A 23,883-nucleotide genomic window follows, 5' to 3' on the forward strand; every position below is an offset into this window, starting at 1 on the left:
GGCCTGTCCTCTCCTCCAAAGACCATAAACTTTATTTCTTAGTTCCAGCCAAAGCTCTATGTTCAGCCAGGCCAGTCTCCTTCCTCTTTCATGATTTAGGGATGGTCAGCTCCTGCACCTCTATTATTACCTTAAAGTATGACCAGGTGTCTGGGGCTCCTATTTACTCTAGAACTGCATCGCAAGGGACTCTATCAACCATGATCTGGAAGCTATCAAAGTCTGCTCTCCTGAAGTCCCAAGGTGGCAGTTCTGGAGAGTCCTCTCCTTGCTTCACTGAAAATCAAAAACTTTATCATTTTGCAGTCAGTTTGCCCAAGATGGCCTCCAACCATTACATCTTTCACAAAACCTTCTCCATTAACAAACAGCAGTTCCCAGGGTGTGTTTCCCCTTGTTGGCTCCCTCACCACCTGCAACAAGTAGTTATCTCCTACACATTTTAGGAACCTACAGGACTGTTCTCCGTCTCCTGTATTATTTCCAGCAGATACCTGTGAAGTAGAAGTCCCCCATGAGAACAAGAGGTAGATACCTTGAGACCTTCCCCAACTGTCTATAAGTACCTTAGAATCATAGAATCATAGAATAGGCTGGGTTGGAAGGGACCTCAGAGATCATCGAGTCCAACCCTTGATCAACTACCGCCACAGTCACTAGACTATGGCACTGAGTGCCATATTGAGTCGCTTTTTAAATGTCTCCAGGGACGAAGAGTCCACCACCTCCCCAGGCAGCCCGTTTCAATGTCTGATCACCCTTTCCGTGAAAAAATTCTTTCTAATATCCAATCTGAACTTCCCCCGGCACAATTTAAGACCATGCCCTCTTGTCTTACTGAGAGTTGCCTGGGAAAAGAGACCAACCCCCGCCTGGCTCCATCCTCCTTTCAGGTAGTTGTAGAGAGCAATGAGGTCTCCCCTGAGCCTCCTCTTCTTCAGGCTGAACAGCCCCAGCTCCCTCAGCCTCTCCTCATAGGACCTTATCCACCTCTTCATCCTGGTTGGGTGGTCTGTAGTGTACTCCCATGATGATGTCTATCTCATTGACCTATCCCTTGATTCTAACCCATAAGTGCTCATCCTTGTCATCACCATCGTTAATTAATAGGCAATCATACCTCCCTAACCCATCCGCCTCTCCTTCTTTGCCTTTTTCTTTTGAAAAGTTGGGCAAAGTCTCGTGATTTGAGGCAGTACAATCTCGAACTGTTAGTACCGAACAATTGTTGATGGAACAATTCGACCATAAGCCCTGGGCTAAGCGCAAGGACAGCTCTGCGTAAAGCAACTTTTGTAACCGCAGGGACCAGTACGTTAGAACACTCGAAGGTTAAGGAGTAAACAAGACGATTAGATTAAGGGACTCGGCACGATTGTAATGTCTACAAAGAAGCTCAAATGTGTGAAAGACAAGCTTTGTTAGTTAATTGTTGCTAAATGCTTTGTAACCAATCAAGTTAAAACGTGTGTAACGAGATGTAGAAATCACCAATCAGCAATATGTATACGTGGCATTAGCTCTTAGATTAGTGTATAAATATCGCCTTCTGATTCAATAAAGTAGGACATTTGTTTGCATCAAACTGGGTCCCTGTCTTGGACTGCGACAGTGGTTAGGGGAAGAATTCTGGCATTATAGAATACTGCCATCAATTGCGGTATTCCAGCAGTGCGCGTTATCCCACCACGTTTCTGTGATGGCAACTATATCATAGTTTTCCATCAGCACAGTGGCCTCCAGCTCCTCCTGCTCCCATCCCACCCTTCCCCCCAAAATGTGTGAGTACATAGCAGGGGCACTCTGTGTGAGTTTTGTAAGCAGAGGCTTCCTGCGTGGAATTTCCTCAGGAATTTGGTCAGAATCCTCAGGGGTTTCCCCATCACCATAGATGACCTCTTGAACTGCCAGCTTCCTCAGATATCTGATGCCACAGTGTTCCATCTAATATGGAGACATTTGATATTCTCCTTATAAGGATGTTGACTTTTTATTGCAGACAAAAGACATTTCCAAAGACTTTAAGTACTGGCTTTTCTCTCAATTACCTTATCAATGCTCCCATCTCTGGCTAACTACCCCATCTGCCACGCCTCTCTGCCCTCCAGGTCTGTCATATCTACCCCGTTGTCCCAGACACCCAGCATCTAAGCAGTCAGTGACTGACCTTCATTGTGGGCATAATCCTTTCTTAAATTTCTTATCTTTTTTGGAGACATAGATTGCACAATTATCTCAGGTTCTGAATCACTCTCCTGTAATGTGGCCACATTCCTGCCTCAGGCCAACTCTCCCACTGATCAAGGTTTTCTGTTGTATCTCTCTGACTCATCATCACCCCTCATGGGGTGGTTCAACTTCCTTAGATGCTTTCTGGGTGTTGTGACAGGGGTGACAAGGTCTGGTTTGGAGCCAGTAGGGGAGGTATCTCTGACAGCAGTGGCGGGAGCCATGGGGGTGGGGGCAGTGGCAGGGGCAGTTTTCCCACACCCACACAGATATCAAACTTCGAACCACCCCTGGAACACATTTAGGCACAACGAAAACCAAAACAAGTAATGCCAGCCATCATCAAGGCCTTGAAACTCTCACAGGTTGAACTTGCCAGAGAAGGGAACAGAATCATTTTGCATAGTGAATGCATTCATTGATGAGTCCCGAAACTCCTCCATCAAATTCCAAACTGAACTCATTCCCACACAGACATAGCAAAGTTTTAACAGCATAGCAAAGTATCATGGCTTGGAGGTGGATGAGTAAATACAAAAATACATTGTATAACAAGCCTTCCACTCATGCAATTTTGAAACCCATTTTTCTTTTTTTAATTTCCAACTTTTCAGTATTTTCAATTAAAAGAAAAATTTAAATTTGAGCCCTGCATTGGGCATCAATTATTTTGTCATGGCTTTGCAGTTTGGGCAGACTACAAACCTAGGACAGAATTCCTCTCTATTCCCCCCCCTACACACACAAAGGGAAGATAAAAGGGCAATAAAGCTAGAGACTTTTGAGTTGGAAACTGAAAACTATTAGATACAGATTTAGACAAAAGGGAAAAGTAATAACATCAGGGGTAAAATAACAAAAAATACAAATATATACGTATAGAACTAGATAGATAGCATGGGGTGAGCTGGCAGTAATGAACAGAAACACAGCTCACAGGAAGCAGGAGGAAAAAGAGGGAGGAGCTGCTGACTTCCTGATCTTTTGTAGAGTATTGCAGGAAATGGAAGGGAATAGATCCTTCCCGTTGTGTTCCACTCCTCTCAGCGTCCGAAAAGCCCTCCTTTAGTTCCTCCTGTTCAAACAATGACAACAGCGAATATGAACACAAACATAAAATATATAAGCTTGTCCTCAGGAGTATCAGAGTGACCAATATGCCAAGAGAGCAGAGCCCCAGAAAGCAGAACTGTCCACCCTCAGCGCATCATCCTTTTTATAAAGAGCTTGGTTTAAGTGGTGGGGAGGTACACCTGTCAGTCAGCTTGGGACAGCTGCCCTCACTTAAGCTGCCAACTGGTTGAGGGCTACTAGTAGCTTGTCCTCCCAGTCTGGCTTATGATTCTGCCCTCATGAAACTCGAATAGTAACAAAAACAAATGTATGTTTCTGCCATGACTGACTTTAATTTGTCTTATGCGCCTGTGGAGACATTCACCATTGATTGTTTTGATCGGAAAATTAGATGGTTGGACTGTGTTTTGTGTGAAAATATACGATCTTTTGTTCTGAAATAAGGATCTACTTAGATCTCTTGATTTGCTTGTAGTTCATTTTTGTATATGGATGCATGATATTCAGATAGCTTGTAAGTGGATGGCCTTTGGAATTTTATTTTTCTATTTGAATAGTTAATGTTACCATTCTTTTGTATAGTAAATAAAAATAAATTATTTTGCTTTCAGGTGATGAGCATGGTATCAGGATTTGCACCACTGATTACTGCAGGTATTTTTTCAGCCACCCTGTCTTCTGCACTAGCATCTCTTGTGAGTGCACCTAAGATCTTTCAGGTAAGTATGGAAGCAATGCCATTATCTTTTTAAAGCATAAATGCAATTAACTTTGAATGAAACTTTTTGAAAGGGGACTGACACGTTGCTGTCATGATTCGTCCCAGTTCATGACAGTAGATTTGTCTAGTATTTAGCTGTTGCTTAGAATGGGTCAACTATGTAAGTGTTACTAAATGTAGCTAGACTATAATTTATTTCAGATCTCTTGTTTCTGGTTAGTTCAGTGATCACTTGTGGTGCAGCTAACATTACAGGAATCTACAAACTCCCTTAGATGTTTTTTGTTGTCAGCAACAGTGGAGCACATACAAAAATAAAACATGAGTTAATTTCCCAAATTAGTCACAGAAGGAGACAGCATGTATTTTGCTTTACCTTCTTAACCATTTAATCTCATTCTTTGTTTTACACATTCCCTTTAACTGGGTAAAACTTAAGTGTACTCTAACAGTCTTTTACAGAAGTTTAGTAAAAACCTTTTTTTTAGAAGGGATTTTGTTGAAAAATGAAAGTACATTTACTGCTGACTTTGGCCAAGCTTTCCACTTTCTGAAGAAAATCAGTGCAGTAAAACAGAACAAAGCTTGGTCTTACAGATAGAAGTTACTGAAGGATAGAATATTGGAAATGCAAAATGTCAAAATGCAAAGAGAATTCAATATAGAATTAATACATGGTGGCTATAAACCACCTTCTTTCAGGAAGATAATATGCCATAGAAGGCATCATTAGTAAGCATTAATAGGGATAATAAGGACAGATTTTGAACAAAATGTGTGCTGACTTCTTAATTTTATTTTTTCCTAGGCTTTGTGCAAGGACAACATTTATCCAGGATTTCAGATGTTTGCCAGAGGTTATGGGAAGAACAATGAGCCCCTAAGAGGATATCTTCTAACATTTTTAATTGCCCTTGGATTCATACTAATTGGTTAGTTTGAAATGATAATAAACTTCAATATACTTTTATCCTTTACAAAGCATTCTATCCTATCTCATGACTTCAGTGTCTTAGAGGTCTAATGCACAGTTTAATTCTAAGCCAGCATTCTAAATCTGTTTGAGAGTTAGTTTCTCCTATCTTTAGATACAACTCTGACTAGAACTGCAATGAATTTGAATTAAGCAGTAGCAGTACTGCACTTTTCTGAATAGCCTCGGATATCTGTCTTTAGATACTATCAATCAATAAAAATACATCTTTTACTTGAAGTGGAGAGATGTTGTGTATATGTGAATGTTTATGTCATATCTTTAATAATTACAGTTTCAGTAATTGGTAAATTTGAACCAACAATACTTCTAAAAGTGTGGTTTTCTGTTAAGTTATGAACAGTAACTCAAGAGATGGGTGCTGATGCTGTGGTTGCTAAAAGTAAAGATGGTCTAGGTAGAATTACATATGTTCTATGTAGATGGCAAACTAACTGTGCTGTGTCCATTCAGGAGTCCTGTACCAGTGCTTTTAAACTTCTTTTCCCAGTTTGCTCTTTCATCCTTCCCCAAGTCTACTTAAGGCACAACTATACCGGTGATGTCCCTGCTGGGACTGGGATTGGGACTGGGAGCTTGATTACAACAAATAGAACCTCGAAGACTAGTGTGGCACATTCTGCATTTTGATTATTTTTTTTTTTTGGATGAGTGAGGCGAAAATACACATAGACCTGTTTTGTACCATGCTGCCTTAGAGAAAGGAGAGCATTGGTTCTTCCGTATCTTTCACTAAAGAAGGTGAACTCATCACTATTGCGATGGTATTAGTTTGTTCACCATCCTAGTACCATTAATACAACTTTGCATTTAAAATGCAGGAAGGTGAATATGTTTGTCACATTGCTCACACTAACTTTGTCCATTGTTGCCATTCACCATAGTTGATTGTCTCTTAAACTTACTAGCACCTTGTTCTTTGCTGTTTAAGAATTGAGCTAAAGATGTACTATAGATGTATCAGTGCTTTGTCTACTGTTTCTGATATTCTTCAGAACCCAGTGTATTGGTGCACTGCTTGATCAAGTCATGTAGGGAAAGAGGTTTTTCTCAATGAATAATTTTCAAAAAGTATGTAGTGCTTCAAATCTGGAAGTCCTGCAACAGTTGGTAGTGTGGAAAAATGTGTATATTTTTTCAATGGAAACTATTAAAAGACAACTTTGTGAATAAGAGAAAAATAAGGTAATTACTGTATTGAACAGAAGGGATAAACTGCTTCCCCTTGGAGTACATCAGAGTATAAGGTTGTTTGTAGCAGAATTTCTACTCTGGAATCTGTAAAGCCATTCAATACCTGTCATAACAGCTTGCTTTTTTTTTTTTTTTTTGGTTTTACAGCTGAACTGAACGTCATTGCTCCAATTATTTCTAACTTCTTCTTGGCCTCCTATGCCTTGATTAACTTCTCTGTATTCCATGCTTCTCTTGCAAAGTCTCCAGGTAGGAACTACATTTTGGGGATGAAAGTTTAGCCTGCAGTAACCTTATGCATAAGTACAATTATTAATATAGGTATTAATATAAACAGCTGTTTAGTTTAATTTAGTTACTAAATGTCTATTTGAATCTTACCATGCATCTGAATTAAAAGCATAATGTTGTGTTCTTGGGTCTTCTGAAATTTTGAGGACTGAGTAATACAGTAGGGCTTGGGAGGTACAATTTTCTCATCTGAAAGATGAGAATAAAAGATGAAAGATAAGGAATACAGTGTAATTCAGTATTTATTCAGAAGCTCTTCAAGAAAACCTTACTGCTAATTCAGTATCTGGCTTTCAAGAAATTACCTTGTCCTCTTCTTCGGACTTCTCTGTTATTATGTCTCATCTTCCAGTTCAGAAGAGACTGGAATTGCAGGCAGTATTGCTACATATTAATATCCTTTGGTGTGGGAGGCTAGTTAGTTTATAGGAATAAGCAAAACCCAGTACTTGCAGAGCAGATGTATCTGATACCCATTCACATTTTCACTGAAATAATGACCGTAAAAGCTTCCTAAGTTGCTGAACTGGTAGGTAATTTTACTTTGCCAGAGCACGTACGTAACTATCTTTGCACATCAGCTTTATGTCCAATGCATTTGTTAACCTTGGGTGTGTTAATTGGGGGTGTGTATATGTATTTACTTGATTTTGGACAAACTTGTGATAAATCAGAATATTAAAATAGTGACAGTCCGATAATTTGATATTCAAGTTGTACCCGGATATGTCTGTCCTTTTCATATGATAAAAACATCTGGCCATGTGAATATAGTTAAAACACACAACTAGTAACAGTAGTATACAACAGAGTGATTCTCAGGCTGGTCATTCTTGTTATACTTTTGAGAATATAGACCTTTGAAAATAAAAATCAGTTGTCAGGTAAGCTATTGTGAAAAGTTGAGAAGTTCCTTTAGCCCCATTCAGCAGTCAAACTGGCACAAGCATTCTCAAACTTTTCTTCTGAGACAGGTGAAAAAGAGGGCAAAACAAGGAATATTTACATACCTATGTTAGTAAGATACAAATTCATTTGAAAGGTATTGGAAAATTGAAAGCACAAATGTGCTGAAGTCCTTACTTTGTACATTAGTGAAACTGTGACCCATTCACATTAAAAATTAAGCAGAACAGTAGGGAAGGAAAAGGGGAATAGTGCTTTCCTTCTCTTGGAGTAGTGATTAAATTAATTTTCTCCAAATTATATTTTGACTAGGTTGGCGGCCTGCTTTTAAATACTACAATATGTGGATTTCTCTTGTTGGAGCTATTTTATGCTGCATTGTGATGTTTGTCATTAATTGGTGGGCAGCACTTCTAACATACGTCATAGTCCTTGGACTTTACATTTATGTCACTTACAAGAAACCAGGTATGTACTTAGTTTCTGTTTGCCTGACTTGTTCAAAACTTGGCTTCAGGCTTTTTAGTTGCAGTGAAATGTAATCATGCCTCTACTGTCTCTACTGTTTTCCCTTATGCTCCTGATTAATTGAAATGCATGCCTTGCACCTAGGCATAAACATTTGAATGAAAACTGGAGGAAAAATTGCTTGGGAAAGAGCTTGGGTTGTTTTTTCAGTAAGACCATCCCTATAGCTACAAACGGCTATTGATACCCCATCAGTGTTGGGCCCAGTTCTATTTAATATCTTTATTGATGATTTAGATGAGGGGATTGAGTCCATCATCAGCAAATTTGCAGATGACACTAAGCTGGGGGGAAGTGTGGATCAGCTGGAAGGCAGGAGGGCTCTGCAGAGGGACCTGGACAGACTGGAGAGTTGGGCTGATTCCAATGGGATGAGGTTCAACACGTCCGAGTGCTGGGTCCTGCACTTTGGCCACAACAACCCCATGCAGCGCTACAGGCTGGGGACAGAGTGGTTGGAGAGCAGCCAGGCAGAAAGGGACCTTGGAGTCTGGATTGACAGGAAGCTGAACATGAGCCAACAGTGTGCCCAGGTAGCCAAGAAGGCCAATGGCATCCTGGCCTGTATCAGGAACAGCATGGCCAGGAGGTCCAAGGAAGGGATTCTGCCCCTATCCTCAGTGCTGGTGAGGCCACACCTCGAGTACTGTGTCCAGTTCTGGGCCCCTCGGTTTAGGAGGGATATCGAGTTCCTGGAGCAGGTCCAAAGGAGGGCAACAAGGCTGATGAAGGGACTCAAGCACAGATCCTATGAGGAAAGGCTGAGAGAGCTGGGGCTGTTCAGCCTGGAGAAGAGGCGGCTCAGGGGAGACCTCATGACTCTCTACAACTACCTGAAAGGAGGTTGTAGCCAAGTGGGGGTTGGTCTCTTTTCCCAGGCAACTCTCAGCAAGACAAGAGGGCATGGTCTTAAGTTGTGCTGGGGGAGGTTTAGGTTGGGTATTAGAAAGAATTTCTTTACCGAGAGGGTGATCAGACATTGGAATGGGCTGCCCCGGGAAGTAGTGGATTCTCCATCCCTGGAGATATTTAAAAAGAGACTGGATGTGGCACTCAGTGCCATGGTCTAGTAACTGCAGTGGTAGTGGATTAAGGGTTGGACTTGATCTCTGAGGTCCCTTCCAACCCAGCCAATTCTATGATTCTATGATACACTTTCCTCCTTCTTCTAAGGGCACTGTATGATCGTAAGTTCAAGATAGTGAAAAACTGAACTAATATGTGTGCCTGAAGTTGAAGATAAGGAAATACCTATCACTGTGGGCTGTGAGGATTATTAAGTACTTGGATGATAAATTAATTGAAGGTATCAAAAGATGTATGTGGGAACAAAGAGGGAGGATACTGGTGTCTTTCATTTCCCTATAAAAATATTAGTCTACAAGAAACTGTTTAATTTCTGAATTTTCCAGTGAAAGTATTTCACTTTCTTTTTACAATATTTTGAGATTAATTTTACCTTTGCAGTGATATGAACTAACCAAGCACAGCATTTTTTCTGAAGTGTTGATTTTTTTACTCTGAAGTTGTCACAGTCTATGAAATCTTAGGGAAAAAAAACCCACCCCCAGTTCTTTCTTCCTGTAATTTTAAAAGATCAAACTGTTTTCTAAAACTTCTGTAGATGTCTTACCTTTAAATAGAATTGCTTGTTTATTTGTAGGATCTGACTAGTAGTAGAATGTATCAGAATGTCACTTAAATATTCTGTGTTTTCAGCTGGTATTCAGCTCTCATTAGTGAGCAGTTTTAAATAAAATATTTGAACTTCAAATCTTCCAACAGATGTGAACTGGGGATCCTCAACTCAAGCTTTGACTTACTTGAATGCTTTACAGCATTCTATTCGGCTCTCAGGAGTGGAAGATCATGTGAAGAACTTCAGGTAATAGTTAATACTAAAAATACAGGAAATGACTTCTATGTATTCAGTAGGTTACTGTCACAGAGCTTGCTATCATTGTTTCCATTAAATGTGTATTAAATATGTATGTTTATAGGATTGAATTGGAAGTGATTCAGTTCTTTTGCTTGGGAAACAAGAATATAGCTTTCCCAGTTTTAAACTTCCTTAGTACTTATTTGGATTATTATCATAATGTAAGCCAGTTTCAAGCACGGTGGCTTTGAGAGAACTATTTTGGGTCTGATATTGGTTTCTAGCCCATGGCAAAAAATGTTTTGAGTTATGTACTGAACAGAGCAGTTAAATATATATTTATTTATTTATTTATTCACTAATTTACTTACCTACTTATAATGTGCGCTTGGTGTTGCAGACAACACCAAGTCGGGAGGGAGTGTTGGTTTGCTTGAGGGTAGGAAAACTCTGCAGCGGGATCTGGACAGACTGGGTGGATGGGCCAAGACCAGTTGGATGAGGTTCAGCAAGGCCAAATGTTGAGTCTTGCACTTGGGTCACATACTAGGCAATGCTGGAGGCTTGGGGAAGAGTGACTGGAAAACTGTGTGGTAGAAAAAGAGCTAGGTTGACAGCCAGCTGAATGTGAGCCAGCAGTGTGCTGAGATGGCCAAGAAGAATCCTGGCTTGTATCAGAAATAGTGTGGCCAGCGGGACCAGGGAAGTAACTGCCCCCCTGTACTTGGCACTTGTGAGGCCACACATCAAATACTGGTTTTAGTTTTGGGCCCCCAACTACAAGAAAAACATTGAGATACTAGAGCAAGTCCAGAGAAGGGCAGCAAAGCTGGTGAAGGGTCTAGAGAACAAGCCTCAGGAGGGGCAGCTGAGAGATCTGGGTTATGTAGTTTATGGAGGAAAGAAGGCTGAGGTGAGACCTGAGGTAGTGGAAGGTTGTAGCAATGTGGGTGCTGGTCTCTTTTCCCAAGTAACAAGCAATAGGACACAAGAAACTGGCCTCAAGTTATGCCAGAGAAGTTTCTAATTGGGTATTAGAAGAAACTTATTTGAAAAGGCTATCAAACACTGGAACAGTCTGGCCATGGAGGTGATTGAGTCACCATCTCTGGAGGTATTTAAAAGATGTGTAGACATGGTGCTTGAGGACATAGTTTAGTGATGATTAGGTTTACAGTTATACTAGATGATACTAAGGGTCTTTTCCAACCTAAATGGTTTTGTGATTCTACTCAGTGATTCTAATAAGGAAAACTAACGTGGAGCTGCTGTACAGATTGAGACAGATGACTTTAGGTGATTTTTTTATGACACAAAATATTACCTGCTGAGATGAATTCTGAAGTCTGAACTCTATCTTTTGAAACTGGTTAGAAATCTGTCTGGAGTAACGTTACTTGCTTGCAGTTGTTTAGGTCTGCCTCCTAAATGGTAATTATTTAAAAATAAGCAGATTGTCCTGGTTTTCTGTTGGGCACAGAAGAATTCAAGCTAGAAAAAGCAAAGTGATGTGCTTTACAAGTAAGGAAAGAAACTAGTGCCTTAGACCTAGTCTTTTCTGAAATCATGATTTTTTTGAACATTTAAATTTTCAGATTTAGTAGGTTTAGTAAGTTTGGAATCAATCATAGGTCTGTTGACAGTTGTAGAGAAATTGGTCTTAATTCAACATGACTTGTAAAACTAGATGAAGTTACTACCTATTCAATGACTATTGTGTTCTTGTCGTCAATTTAGAAGAAACTTCCTTATGTTAATAAAAAAACACCGCAACTCCAAATGAAATTAATTCCTGCCTTTTTTTTCTTGTCCTCATCTATTCACAACTGTAGACCTCAGTGCTTAATTATGACAGGTGCTCCAAATGCACGTCCAGCTTTGCTTCACCTTGTCCATGCTTTCACCAAGAATGTGGGCTTGATGATCTGTGGCCACGTACATATGGTAAGTATATGCTATCTTTACTTTAAAGTTACCTCATTTGTTCATTTTTATTTTGTTTTGTTTTGTTTTAACCCGTTTGCTTTTTGTTTGTGGTTCTTGTTTGTGTGTAGGTTTTTTGTTAATTTTTTAAGGAAAGCATCATTAGACATTAGAAATGCAGAAAGACATTTATTGGTAGGATTCATTTATGTATAGGTTGCCATTATTCCAATTAGTTATACTGCAGGGAAAACTTTGCAAAATTAATGCCTTTGATCATTGTGTGCTTAAATGCTGGGGAAACTTTGTAGAAGTGAACATTGGATTACAGCCTGGGGCTCTTTCTGTCCTTGTGTTAATACAGTCTTATGGACTTCTATGCTTTGGACGGAGCAGCTGGTCAACATGATGAGCAGTATGCAGCTGTGTTTCCTCTCAGTGTTACTGGTTCTGGGAGATTGATGATTCCTGTGTATGTTTCTTAAAATAAAATTTCTTGAGCAGTAAATCCAGTATCAATTTAGCCAGTAGTTAAAAATTGTTTTTACCCATTCAGGTAGTTTTTTGATTCCTTCAATTAACAGATTCATTCCATTGACAGGTTAAACAGTAATGTGGACAAGTGTTTCCTTTCCTGTTCCTTCCATTTCTGTTTTTTATCAGGATATATAACATGTGGGTCTTTCTGTGGTTGGGGGTGTGTGAGAGCTGTTCTGCAAGGGCATAATTTCAGCTATTATTACTACTTTTAAAAAAAGTAACTATCTTCTTTGACAGACCCATAGAGGTTTTGTGGTGGCAGGGAAAGAAGCAAATTTTGAGTAACCATTCTTCAAAGTTATGCTTGTCTTGATTTGCCTTAACTATAATAAAAGGGGGCTTTCACACTGCGATCTGTACCAAAACTTCACTTAGCTACAGAGGCTGCTGCATCTCTGATAAACATTGGTAAATACATTTTGACCTATTGGGATAGTGCAGTTTAGCTTCATATTTTAAGGCCAAACTTTATATGTCACATCACGAATAACATTTAAGCAAGTGTAACTTTAAAGAGACGCATTGATTACTCTTAAATGTGTTTAAATTCAGTGCACTATAAATATGACTTGCTTCTGATCTAATGAACAGGTAAGAGCAAATCCAGTTAATGCAACCCACAGAACATGCATTTGTTAAGCCACTTTTCCTTGAGAACTTTTAATTCTCTAATCTTTTTCTATACAAACTTTAAAATTTAGTGACAGAAACAGAGTAATCTTAGACAAGTAGTATGGAATTAGGGTTTCTCAAAGTCGGGCTGTTCTGAAAAAAATGAGGTGTGCTATACTTCTTGTAGGAAAGGAATTCTGACAAGAGATTTTTCTAGGAGTGTATGCTATCTCTGTGTACAATTGTTTTCATAAAAGATTTGACATGACCTTATTTTTCACTAACTCTCAACCATTTGGTCAGAGTCTGTATCATTTTGCAAAAACTGGGATACTGTATTCCTGATAATACCTTAATGTGTATTCTGCATTTCGGTGTCTGGGAGGGTAACACCATGATTGAAGTAATAAAAAGAAAGTATTTAAAGAGGAGATTACTTTGACTGCAACATAAAACTGAAGAAGTGACACTACTGGGACAAAGCTTTCTAATTACAGTTGTGTACACACAGAGGCACACTTGTACAGCTTGAAACAAATACTCCCGTAAAGCCATCCTATATCTTCTGTCTCATTACAAAGTCCTTTCCTTTTAAAACTGCATTATGCTTTGGAGGATAAGCTTGAGCCATCTATTGGGGGAGTGGGTTGTGCACTGCAGGAGCAAGATGGCAAAAACCTTCTTACTAAAAATAAGAACCTGGTCCACTCTTTGCTGCTGAATGCCTGGTATTTTGTTGTTTCAGGATTTTGTGATAGTGTGTAAGCATGTGTTGAGTTTCTTTCAAGTCTGAATTTGATTCTGGGAGTGAACTTCAAAAAAAAAGGAAGGGAGGCTTTATTACTACTCATAATTTAGTCTCCCTGATCTCGATTTATTTCCTTATTTTGAAAGGGTCCTCGGAGGCAAGCCATAAAGGAACTGTCAACTGATTTGGCTAAATATCAGCGATGGCTAATAAAAAACAAGATGAAGGCTTTTTATGCACCAGTGCATGCAGAAGACTTGAGGGATGGAGGACAATACTTAATGCAGGTACACCTTTCTCTTAACTAGGTGTACACCAAAGTGAAGAGCAACATCAAAATCAAAAGTGGATTTGTACTTCAAAGTATTTTTGCTTTGCAAATTCATCTTAAAACTGGCAAAGAAGTCTGTGTTTCCTGCTTAAGAAAATACTAGAACCTATGTTGATTCCTTAACATGTTTTTTTAAAAATGTTACTTGTTCTTAGGCTGCTGGTCTGGGTAGAATGAGACCTAACACCCTTGTTGTTGGATTTAAGAAAAACTGGAACCAAGGTGACATGAGAGACGTTGAAACCTATATCAATTTATTCCAGTAAGTAGAAAATAAGAAGTGCAGCTCTTATGTTCCATTCCAATACATTATGTACTAAGTCAGGTACATCTTAGTTGCATGAAATCTCTTTCAGGTAGATTCAGATTTTCCTTATTGATGATCCAGAAGTGTTCAATGCCATGTCTGATGTGGAAATTAATAAGCAAGTCTTTCTGGTTTAAGCAGGTTAGATTCCTATTTAATAACCCTTTCGGCATATAGAAAGAGCTGTGGCAGTGGTCTGAGGCTTAAGAGGTACTGTATTTTAGAGATAGAACTGGTGTTGTATGTGAATTATTTAAAATACAGTTTCTGTTGAAACCAGGGTTTTCCTACTTCTGTACTGAAAAAAGTGTGGTGACTGAATCAGTTCTTTGCTGAAGTTCTGTCCTCATTAACCCTTGCTGTCATATAAAAAATTATTTTACAAGATACACAGTACTGATACCTAAAGCAATACAGTAGCCAAAAAGATGGAAAAGGAAATCCCAGTATAATTTGACAGTCCCGAAATCCAGTCTGGTTTATGGATCAAAAATTTAATAAAATAACTTGTGCTACAAACATTTAAGAAAACCAAAATTTGCTTCTTGCACTTACACAAAGGCATTTTTGTTTCCCTTATGTGCTGTTTATGTTTTATGTTTAAACTTTAAAAAAGAAACTGGGGAATTACAGGCACAGATTAGAAAAGGAAAAAGTTGCACCCTCCTACTCCCCTAGGTCCTTAGGAGGAAAGCAGGAGCACCAACTATGGTGAAATACAAGGAAACATTGTTTAGTTCTTGGTTTTTCTTTTTTTCCTATTTTATTTTTTTACTGATTTATGCTGAAAGATCTGTCACGGCCAATAGTTGCACGGAAGAGAAACCTCAAGAAGGTAGTGACAATGAAGCCAAGCATATTTCTAGAAAATTTATGGAAACTGAAGGTTTCTGAGGCACACAATAGAAACATATCTAAACGGCGTAGATTTAGCAAATTAAACAATGAATTTAAAATATTTACTAATGAACAAACTTTTTTTTCTTAAATCAACTGCAATTTTTCTTGCATTTATTGTAGAATATGTTGATGCTTTGAGCATACCTAATCAAGTCTTACTGCTTCTGAGCAGAAGCGTTTAATGAGCAAAATCCTGAGGAATTTATGTCTGTGGAAATGATGTGGGGAAGGAATTCTCTGAATAGTTGTTGTTTGTGAGGAGGAATTTGCATTTAAAGGACTGATGATTAATCACTACTGCAATCTGTATGATATGGTTAATTTTTTTCTCTTACCTTGTGTTTTCTTTTGTTCTTCATTATACTCCACTTTTACTCAGCCAGTTATTCAACCATTTTGCTTGTTCATAGGAACAAGCTTGTTAAAGAAAGTCTTCCCGCTTTATTTTTTGAAGCACATAGTTCCTTTCCCATCAGATTTAATGTAAATAGGCACACTGTAGGTAAATGTAGCTAATTTGATTCTAAATTACAACTACATAGGGTTTCTTCATACCCAGATGTTTTGGAAAAGCTTGACTTAACCTCTTCATTTTGCTTTTATTTATTCACTGTTTACAAAGGGAAGACAGGGAGGAGAGGGAATAGATATCCTTCCTATGCGTTGCTTTTCAGGCTATGACATTCATTTAATTGGTACAGTTGATACTTGGATTGAAACTGAAATTTTAACACAGAATTGGGAGTTTTCATGTTAGTGTTTAATCTCTGGGATTTGTTGAAAGAGAGTGTGTGAAGTAGTTGCTTTGCATAAGAAATGGTTGTAAAATATATTTTAATTTGTTGCTTTGTTTAGTGATGCCTTTGATATTCAGTATGGTGTAGTTGTAATCCGTTTAAAGGAAGGCCTGGACATTTCTCACCTTCAGGGCCAAGGTAAGATTTAAATTCATCTGGTGAAGACCTGTTTTAATTCTCTTTTAATATCTGCTTTCTGAAAATATCAAGTGGAGGTAAGTTACTAAAAACCCAAAAAAGCAAAACACCACTCCTCCAGTAGATTAAAAATCACTGAAATTAACAAGTCTGAAATGTAAAATATGATTAACCCATGTTCAGCAACAGAACTTGGCTTTCTGTGTGTTTCAGATTTCTCTACTTCAAAGCTCTATATAGTTGCTTTCCAAGAATTTACTGTTTTACTGGAAAAAATTTGAAAAGGTTACCAAAGTGGTGTCAAATATTTGGGACCCAGGTCTAGAAATAATTAAAATTCAGAACAGATGTTATATTCTCCAAGAGTGTTACGGGTCTGGTGTGAGTTGCCAACTCCAACAGACACCAGCTTAGCAACCTCAGAAGTAATTTGTCTCAAGTTTGGAAGGTTTTTCTGTTTTCAGTGTAGAAGACTTGGTTATTCTTTGTAGGTAGCGGCCTTAAGCGGAATGGTATAATTTTAGTCAAATTTCAGGCAGAATAATGAATGGAGCCTGTCAGCTTTGGTGGCAACTGTTTACTGAAATGATAACGTCTAATTTGTTTGTAATTTGCTCCACACAACGTTGTTACAAGGAGGAATAATGCTTGTGACACAAGCTTTGTAAAGGGGGCATCCTGCAGAAGGGAGGGGGGGGTTGTTCTTTCAGTGGAAACATGGGTGTCTTAGGGTTTGGACAGAGGCAGAGCCTGTCACTGTGTGTGAGAGGGCAGCAGAGTATGAGAAACAACAAGGAGTGATAAAAACAGAACTGCTTAGAAGACTGGGAAATTTTAACACCAAGGGGTCAGAAGAGTCTAAGTATCCACTGGGGACTGTTTGCTTAAATCTGATAGCTACCAAGTAGTTCCATTGAAGCTAAATGTGTAAAAAAAAAAATGGCTGTGAGGCATACTTGGTCTAGGCCTTGTCTGAAGCTCATCTTCCTCTTGGAGTTATAATGGAAAATGTTCCAACAAGTAATGTTTTTTCCTTCTGGTTGTACCTCAGTTTCAGCTGGCTTTCATTTATGTTTAGCCTCTGGTACTGCAATCAACACCTAAAATCTCAGAAAGAATTAGCAGAAAATTACAGCTCTGCTCAGAGGAGGAGCCTCTTTGTAAAGCAGTTCATAAAGGATCTCATCCATCCATCCTCACCCCCACCCCATTTTCCAAAGCATAACAGTTGCAGTGCAGTTTAACTGTCAGCCATGTCAGTGTAGTCACATACCTCTGTTGATACCATATGGAAAAATTCAGTCATTTATAATATCTTTTTTTGCTTTCTCAAAGAAGAGTTACTGTCATCCCAAGAAAAATCTCCATGTGCCAAGGATGTCATAGTAAAAGTGGATTACAGCAAGAAGACTGAGACAGACACTTCTATAGCTTTTGCTCCATCATCTAGTGAAAGAACTTCTGCTTTGCATAAAGGTAACTTGCTAGTTAGCAAAGAAATCTTGAGTTCTCACTTTCAGTCTCTCCAATCCCTCTTCTAAGTTTCTCTTTCCAAGGGGTTATTTAAAGGATTTTTGTGTCTGTGGAACAAAAGTGTGTCATGATTTTCTAGCCATTGATGTCTAATCACTTAAGTTTCATGCTTACCAGTAAGTAAATTTTTCACATGTAATCCCCGAAGGAAAATAGGTGTTAGACAATGACTTACAGTGCATTTTGTTAATGAGTTTGGCAGGCATTAAAAATTGCTTTGAGAATTACATGTGATTTGAGGGCTGATAAGTTTATTACTTACTATTAATTTATTAGTAAATCTATTTATTCACCTCAGACTAGATATTATATGGATGTTAAACAGACACAGATAATTCAGAATAATTTCACATGACAACGAACTTTCCTCTTCTTTTTAAAGTAAAATCTTGGAGTGAATAGTTAAGTGAAACTTGATTCTTTTTCTTCCTAAGAAAAAGAATTTCTTTTCAGTTTAGTTCCTTTTTTCTTTCTAAGTACCAATAAGAATTTCTTTTCAATTTGATTCTTTTTTCTTTCTAAGTACCATTAATCTCGGGACTTTGTAGACAGCATTTTTGTGCTTTTCTTTGTATGAAAATTCATTTCAATCTACATCAGTATTTCTTTATTTTCTGTTTGGTTTTGATTTGGCTTTTTTGCTTGGGTTTGTTTTTTGGGGTTTTTTTCCGATAAACACTGGTAGTGTTTTCATTAACACTACAGACGAAATTAACATTTTATTTTGTATCTTTAAAAATCTTCCAGAGGAGGACGAGGATGGAAAGACTACAACACAGCCACTGTTGAAAAAAGGCAGGCATTTTCCACCTTTTTTGTTGAATCATTTTTTCATTGTTAATTTCAGTTTTCCTTTTGTACTCCTTTCGAAATATATATATGTATGTATATACATATATATATAAGAGAGAGGGGAAAACACCAGCCATGCAAGGTTAATTTGTTTCTTCATATCTGCTTTGGAAGGTGCTTCGTCTTCAGGGACTAGACTGCAAAAATCCAGTTTTGTGGAAGTTCCTAAAACAAGTTGCATCTGAGGAAAGATCGTGCATGTATCTTAAGATAGGAATGCTGTATATATTTATATATGTAAATACAAATTTTTTAAACTTACATTCTTAAGTATACACACATTTGAAATGTGTTCAGAAGCCTGCTTATTTTTCTGTATCTCAGATACATGTCTGTAAGGGAAATACTACCTAATGGAATAAGAGAAGTGCCCTGTCAGTCTGTTTAGATCTCCTAGAGCTGTAGTTCTTGCTCTGTTATTTGGAATTGTTGAATAGCTTGCAAATTAAGGTATAATATAGCCTGAAATTAGCAGCTGAAAGAATGTGAAATATTTTCAAATAAACAGAATTTTGAGAGTTGAATTGGGCATTTTCACTCCCTGGTATATTTCAGACTTCTTTTAGTTAAGCAAAAAATTTGCTTCAACTAAGATGCATATAGTTTTTTGGCATCTTCTCCATAATTTTAACAGCAAGAAGCTGTTGTGTTCTGATAATGGAAAGTGAGATTACATCTTGAAGCAGAAGATGACAGTTTGAAAGAAGTCACAGTATGCAATGAAGTAGCATATTACTGTAAATCAGTCACAAATCTACAGTCAGTTTAAAAACTAATAAACAAGGGATTGAGATGAATGTTGAACTCCTTCAAAGTGAGGTTTTGATTATGGGAAATTGGTTATTTTTTCCTATAGTTTCAAATAAGTAAAATATTATTGTTCCTTGTTTTGTCAAATGTCTGCTAAGTGGCCTTGAGATTTAAATATTTAGCAGAAGCTAGGAGTTTGCAGACTTCCTAAATGTATCTCAGTTTATATCCATTCAATGCAAATTTAGAGTCAGGTTGGAGGGGAAAAAGAACTTCTTCTTAAAACCTAGGAATATTGAAAAATACTAAGAAGTGTATTGGATGAGTTTCAGGGTAAAATGCTTCAAAAATGAAATTTCAACATACTTTTTCCAGATTCAAAGAGCCCATCTCCTTTAAACTTGGCTGACCAAAGACTTCTTGATGCAAGTACTCAGTTTCAGAAGAAACAAGGCAAAAGCAATATTGATGTCTGGTGGCTCTTTGATGATGGAGGTACTGTGTTTTATTTTTACTTCAGAAACAAAAATTAAAAGAAAAAACACAATTAATTTTGAATTCATAGCTAATAGCTATCTTTCAGGTCAGGTCATATATAGATTATAAATTTGTACTACTAAACTTTAACACACTGTTGTGTATTCTGAATCATTTCCAAATTCTGGTCAAAATGCAGGCTTGACACTACTGATTCCATATCTTATTACAACCAAGAAGAAGTGGAAAGACTGTAAAATCAGAGTGTTCATTGGTGGAAAAATAAACAGGATTGATCATGACAGAAGAGCGTAAGTTTACCTTCAAAAATTTAATGTTAAATGCCAATAGAGCATATTACAGAGTAGATTAGTTTGACTTTCTTGTAGCTTTCTTTCAGTTGGTCTTTGGTTAAGGTGTAATCATATTCTATCCCCTTTCTCCAAAAAAAGTTCAATTTCTGCTAGATTATTTTAGATAAGAGACACCTCAAACTAAACTAATTTTTCTGCAGAACTGACATCAACATTTTCTTTTTCAAGTATTTTGAGGTTGTCTTTAAGGGAGAGCTCTTCCTTCAGATTTATGGCTTTAAATCTTATTTCTCCCAAGCATGTTGTTGATTTAGAGCTGTATACCAGGTCAGCTTGCTTTATTTTTTTTTCCTATCACATTTAAGTTGCTTCTTTTTAACTCTTAAATTTGGTGGCTTTATTGCCAAATACTTACTTGCTCACCTGTGAAATAATTACAAGTCTGAACATGCATAAAGACTTGTTTTTTTGATACAGGATGGCTACTTTGCTCAGCAAATTTCGGATAGACTTCTCGGACATAATGGTTCTTGGGGATATTAATACTAAGCCAAAGAAAGAAAAGTAAGTCTCAAAAACCTGAACTAGATATTTGAATTCTTGATGTCTTTTATGAATTTGAACTGTGTTATTCTTTCCCGTATTACAGTGTTGATAGAGTGGTTCCTATGAGATCTGTATTTCACAGAAATTAAAGAACTCCAACATTCAGGAACATAGAATTTTGTACTTTTAGATATATCTGTCTTACACTGTAATATTAAATTTAGATAAATATTTTTAAAAGTCCAGCTAGTCTGGAGCAAGCTTTAAAACAGTAAATTCTTTCAAAAACTTAAACGGTCCTTATCTTACTTGGAATCTTAATTTATAAATGTAACAAAGCTAGGTCTTCAAATACCCTGATCTATTTTTTCTTTTTCTTTTTTTTTTTTGTTTAAGTTTATTTTTAGTTTGCTTGGACTTTTAATTTACACAGGAATGATAATATATATAACATTTCTGATTTTCATGTTAAAAAGTATTAATGGTAGATGGTTTCCAGTATAAATTTATAACAGAATGTCGAAGATCTAAAAATAATTATTCTCCTTGTCCTTCAAGTGTACTTTACTGTGTTGAAGTAATATCTTCCACATGGATGTGCATGTACCTGAAATAACTTGATCTGTCAAGCAAGTGTGGAAATACTCATTTTCAACTTAAGTAAAGAGCAAATGCTAATATGCACTTTTTATACTTTGCTTTTCAATTGATTTTTCCTAAATGTATAGCATATATCAAGCAACTGAAATGTTATGCGTGCTTTACTTTTGGATGTATTTTCTTCTGGGAGCATGCTACTGTAAAACCTAAACTTGGCACAAGCCTGCATTTATGCAAAAAAAAAAAAAAGTTAAATGGTAGAAATATATAGAAACAATTTCATTTCATAGCAGTAATAATATACAAGTTATTTCTTCTGAGAACATTTTTCCTGTCTCTGTGGATACATACTCCACAATATATCCAAAACCTTTCTGAAGCATCACTTGGCATTAAAAATAGCTGTAAAGTAAGTGAAGGAAAATGATTTATTTTTAAAGGTTGCTATGCTGCAACATAATGATATTAGAATATTGTTACTATTCTTTTTTTTTCAGTCAAAAACATTTGGTTTTTTTCCTTTTTGATGAAGGTGACTAACTTAAATAAAGACCACAAAGGGTATGAAAAAAGGGCATAAGAGGGGAGGGTTTGTATGGAAGCTGACCCGTTACATACACTGATATTACAATATAGTCTAGGAGGAATTCCTTAATGTTTGTAAATCTCCACACTGTAACTTGCCACCACAGTAGACTGGACACACCTTGTCATCAAAATACAGTTATTTCATTGGATGTAAGGCATACATTTTAGTATGTTCTGCTAAAAAATCTTCATATATTTCTCATATCTTATATCCAGGGGCTCTCCAAAGACAAGTTACTTTCATAACTTGCGTCAGTCTTGTTTGCTGTTCAAGTATCCTAATGAATATAACTAATAGGTAGTGAAAGTAAGGTAATTTAAGTTCTTTCTAGAAGAAATTAAGGTATCTTTGATCTTCAGAAGGTTTTCTTGAAAAGTTCTGGCTAAAGTTCAAGTAAACTGAAGGTAAAACCTCACATTCAAACAAGTGTAACGGGAAGATAGAAAAGATGGCTGTTGTTATATGCATTTGAATGTGGCTCTCCAACTTATTAACCTTAAAAGTTAGGAAAATAAAAATATCAAAGCCAAAATCTAAATGTTTTTGAGTCTGACACTTAAGCTTCTCTTTCAAATTTAATTTTGAAAAAGGTATTGTTAGTTACTATACATTTTCTAAGGTAGTACTCTTCAACTTGCAATGATAGTAAAATGCTAGCAAAAACAGTTTTGATTTGATTTTTAAATTAGTAAGGTTTATATTTAGTGGCACAGTGAGTTTTGGATCTCTGTATAGAAAGAGTTGGTGTGCAATTGGCAGTAAAAAATTTCAGTTTGCCTTGTTTTTACATGGTAGTAAAGTGTACTTTCTGACACAGTGAAAGTTGCTGCTGACATCTAGACTTCTACCTGTTTTACTGTGGATTTTTACTTAATCATTCCAGTATTGCAGCTTTTGAAGAAATGATAGAGCCGTTCCGACTTCATGAAGATGATAAAGAACAAGAAGTTGCAGATAAATTGAAGGAGGATGAACCATGGAGGATAACAGATAATGAACTTGAGCTTTACAAAACAAAGGTTCTTTTTAGAGTATTACGTTAAATGTTGCTAAATGTTCTTCTCCCACTGCATTTATGGATGTGATATCATACAGTTAATTCTTTTTATTCTTTCTCATCCATAGCTTTCTGTATGAATAAGTGATGGAAAGCAGCATCTAAAACTATTTAGAGATTTCAACAGAAAAAAGTCTTTCCGTATCCTGTCTGGTGGGGCTTAAACAGCTTGCCTGTAGTACTTCAGCAGTTAATTTAGAATAACGCAGTCTATATTCAGCTTTTTGTTGACTTTGTTTTGGACAAAACTAACATTTTTTGCTTTGTTATTTAAAGTAAAACCGAAAAATAGTGAAAAATGGGAGGCCCATTATAGAGATAGGCTTACCAAATGAAGAGAGGGCTTCGCTTCCATAAGACCTGCTCACTGTAAGCTTTTATAGGATACATTTAAAAGAACCTTGAAGAGAGCACAAGAGACTCTTGCTTCCCGAAGGTATGGGGGATGAAACCAGTACTAGAGGAGCTATCTTGAAGTTAGGTTTCATGGCCATGACTTCTTTGCATGTTTTTAGGCTTACGGCTTTCTTTTCTGCCAGACTTGCAGATGTAAGTATTTCAGAAAAGTGAACAAGTTGGCAAACAGAGGTGCAAATTCATGTTTTCTATAAATCACTCACACCAATTGATCATAATTGCTTTTCATTTTTCTTGAATAGATGAACTTTTTAAGGTTATTTCAAACTTTTAGTTACATATCTTCCTAACAAGTTTAATTTTAATTTCAGACATACCGCCAGATTAGGCTAAATGAGTTGCTGAAGGAACATTCAAATATGGCTAACATAATTGTCATGTAAGTAAATTTTTTGTACTATTATCCTAATTGATACAAAACTGTAATTTCAAGCATAAATACATGTAAATACAGGTTAATAGAACACCTATGTCTCTGCATAAAGTTGAGAAATACTTAAGGATGCCTCAGTGCTGAAAGTATTGATTACAAATGTGGAGCTACTGTACTGATGAACAAAAAATGACCTATGTAGTTTTGTACTTCTGATACACAGCTTCAGATGATTATCTGTGTATTTTGTAGTGTGGCCCAGT

General features: G+C 37.1%; 1 protein-coding gene across 3 annotated transcripts in view; it reads left to right on the plus strand.

Moving 5' to 3' along the window:
• SLC12A2 (solute carrier family 12 member 2) overlaps positions 1-23,883 on the plus strand; it is a 68,739-nt gene that overhangs the window by 41,111 nt on the left and 3,745 nt on the right. The window contains exons 11-26 of one of the 3 annotated variants that reach the window (XM_030467023.1): positions 3,915-4,022; positions 4,833-4,956; positions 6,360-6,461; positions 7,722-7,877; positions 9,723-9,822; positions 11,649-11,760; positions 13,786-13,926; positions 14,126-14,232; positions 16,033-16,112; positions 17,448-17,588; positions 18,393-18,440; positions 19,623-19,742; positions 19,924-20,035; positions 20,516-20,602; positions 22,657-22,792; positions 23,559-23,626. In XM_030467023.1, the coding sequence (XP_030322883.1) occupies positions 3,915-4,022; positions 4,833-4,956; positions 6,360-6,461; positions 7,722-7,877; positions 9,723-9,822; positions 11,649-11,760; positions 13,786-13,926; positions 14,126-14,232; positions 16,033-16,112; positions 17,448-17,588; positions 18,393-18,440; positions 19,623-19,742; positions 19,924-20,035; positions 20,516-20,602; positions 22,657-22,792; positions 23,559-23,626 (1,742 nt within the window). The remainder of the gene's footprint in view (positions 1-3,914; positions 4,023-4,832; positions 4,957-6,359; positions 6,462-7,721; positions 7,878-9,722; positions 9,823-11,648; positions 11,761-13,785; positions 13,927-14,125; positions 14,233-16,032; positions 16,113-17,447; positions 17,589-18,392; positions 18,441-19,622; positions 19,743-19,923; positions 20,036-20,515; positions 20,603-22,656; positions 22,793-23,558; positions 23,627-23,883) is intronic. The other 2 variants (XM_030467024.1, XM_030467025.1) reach the window with 2 other exon arrangements.

This window comes from Calypte anna, chromosome Z, assembly GCF_003957555.1.
Source record: "Calypte anna isolate BGI_N300 chromosome Z, bCalAnn1_v1.p, whole genome shotgun sequence".
Taxonomy (NCBI): domain Eukaryota; kingdom Metazoa; phylum Chordata; class Aves; order Apodiformes; family Trochilidae; genus Calypte; species Calypte anna.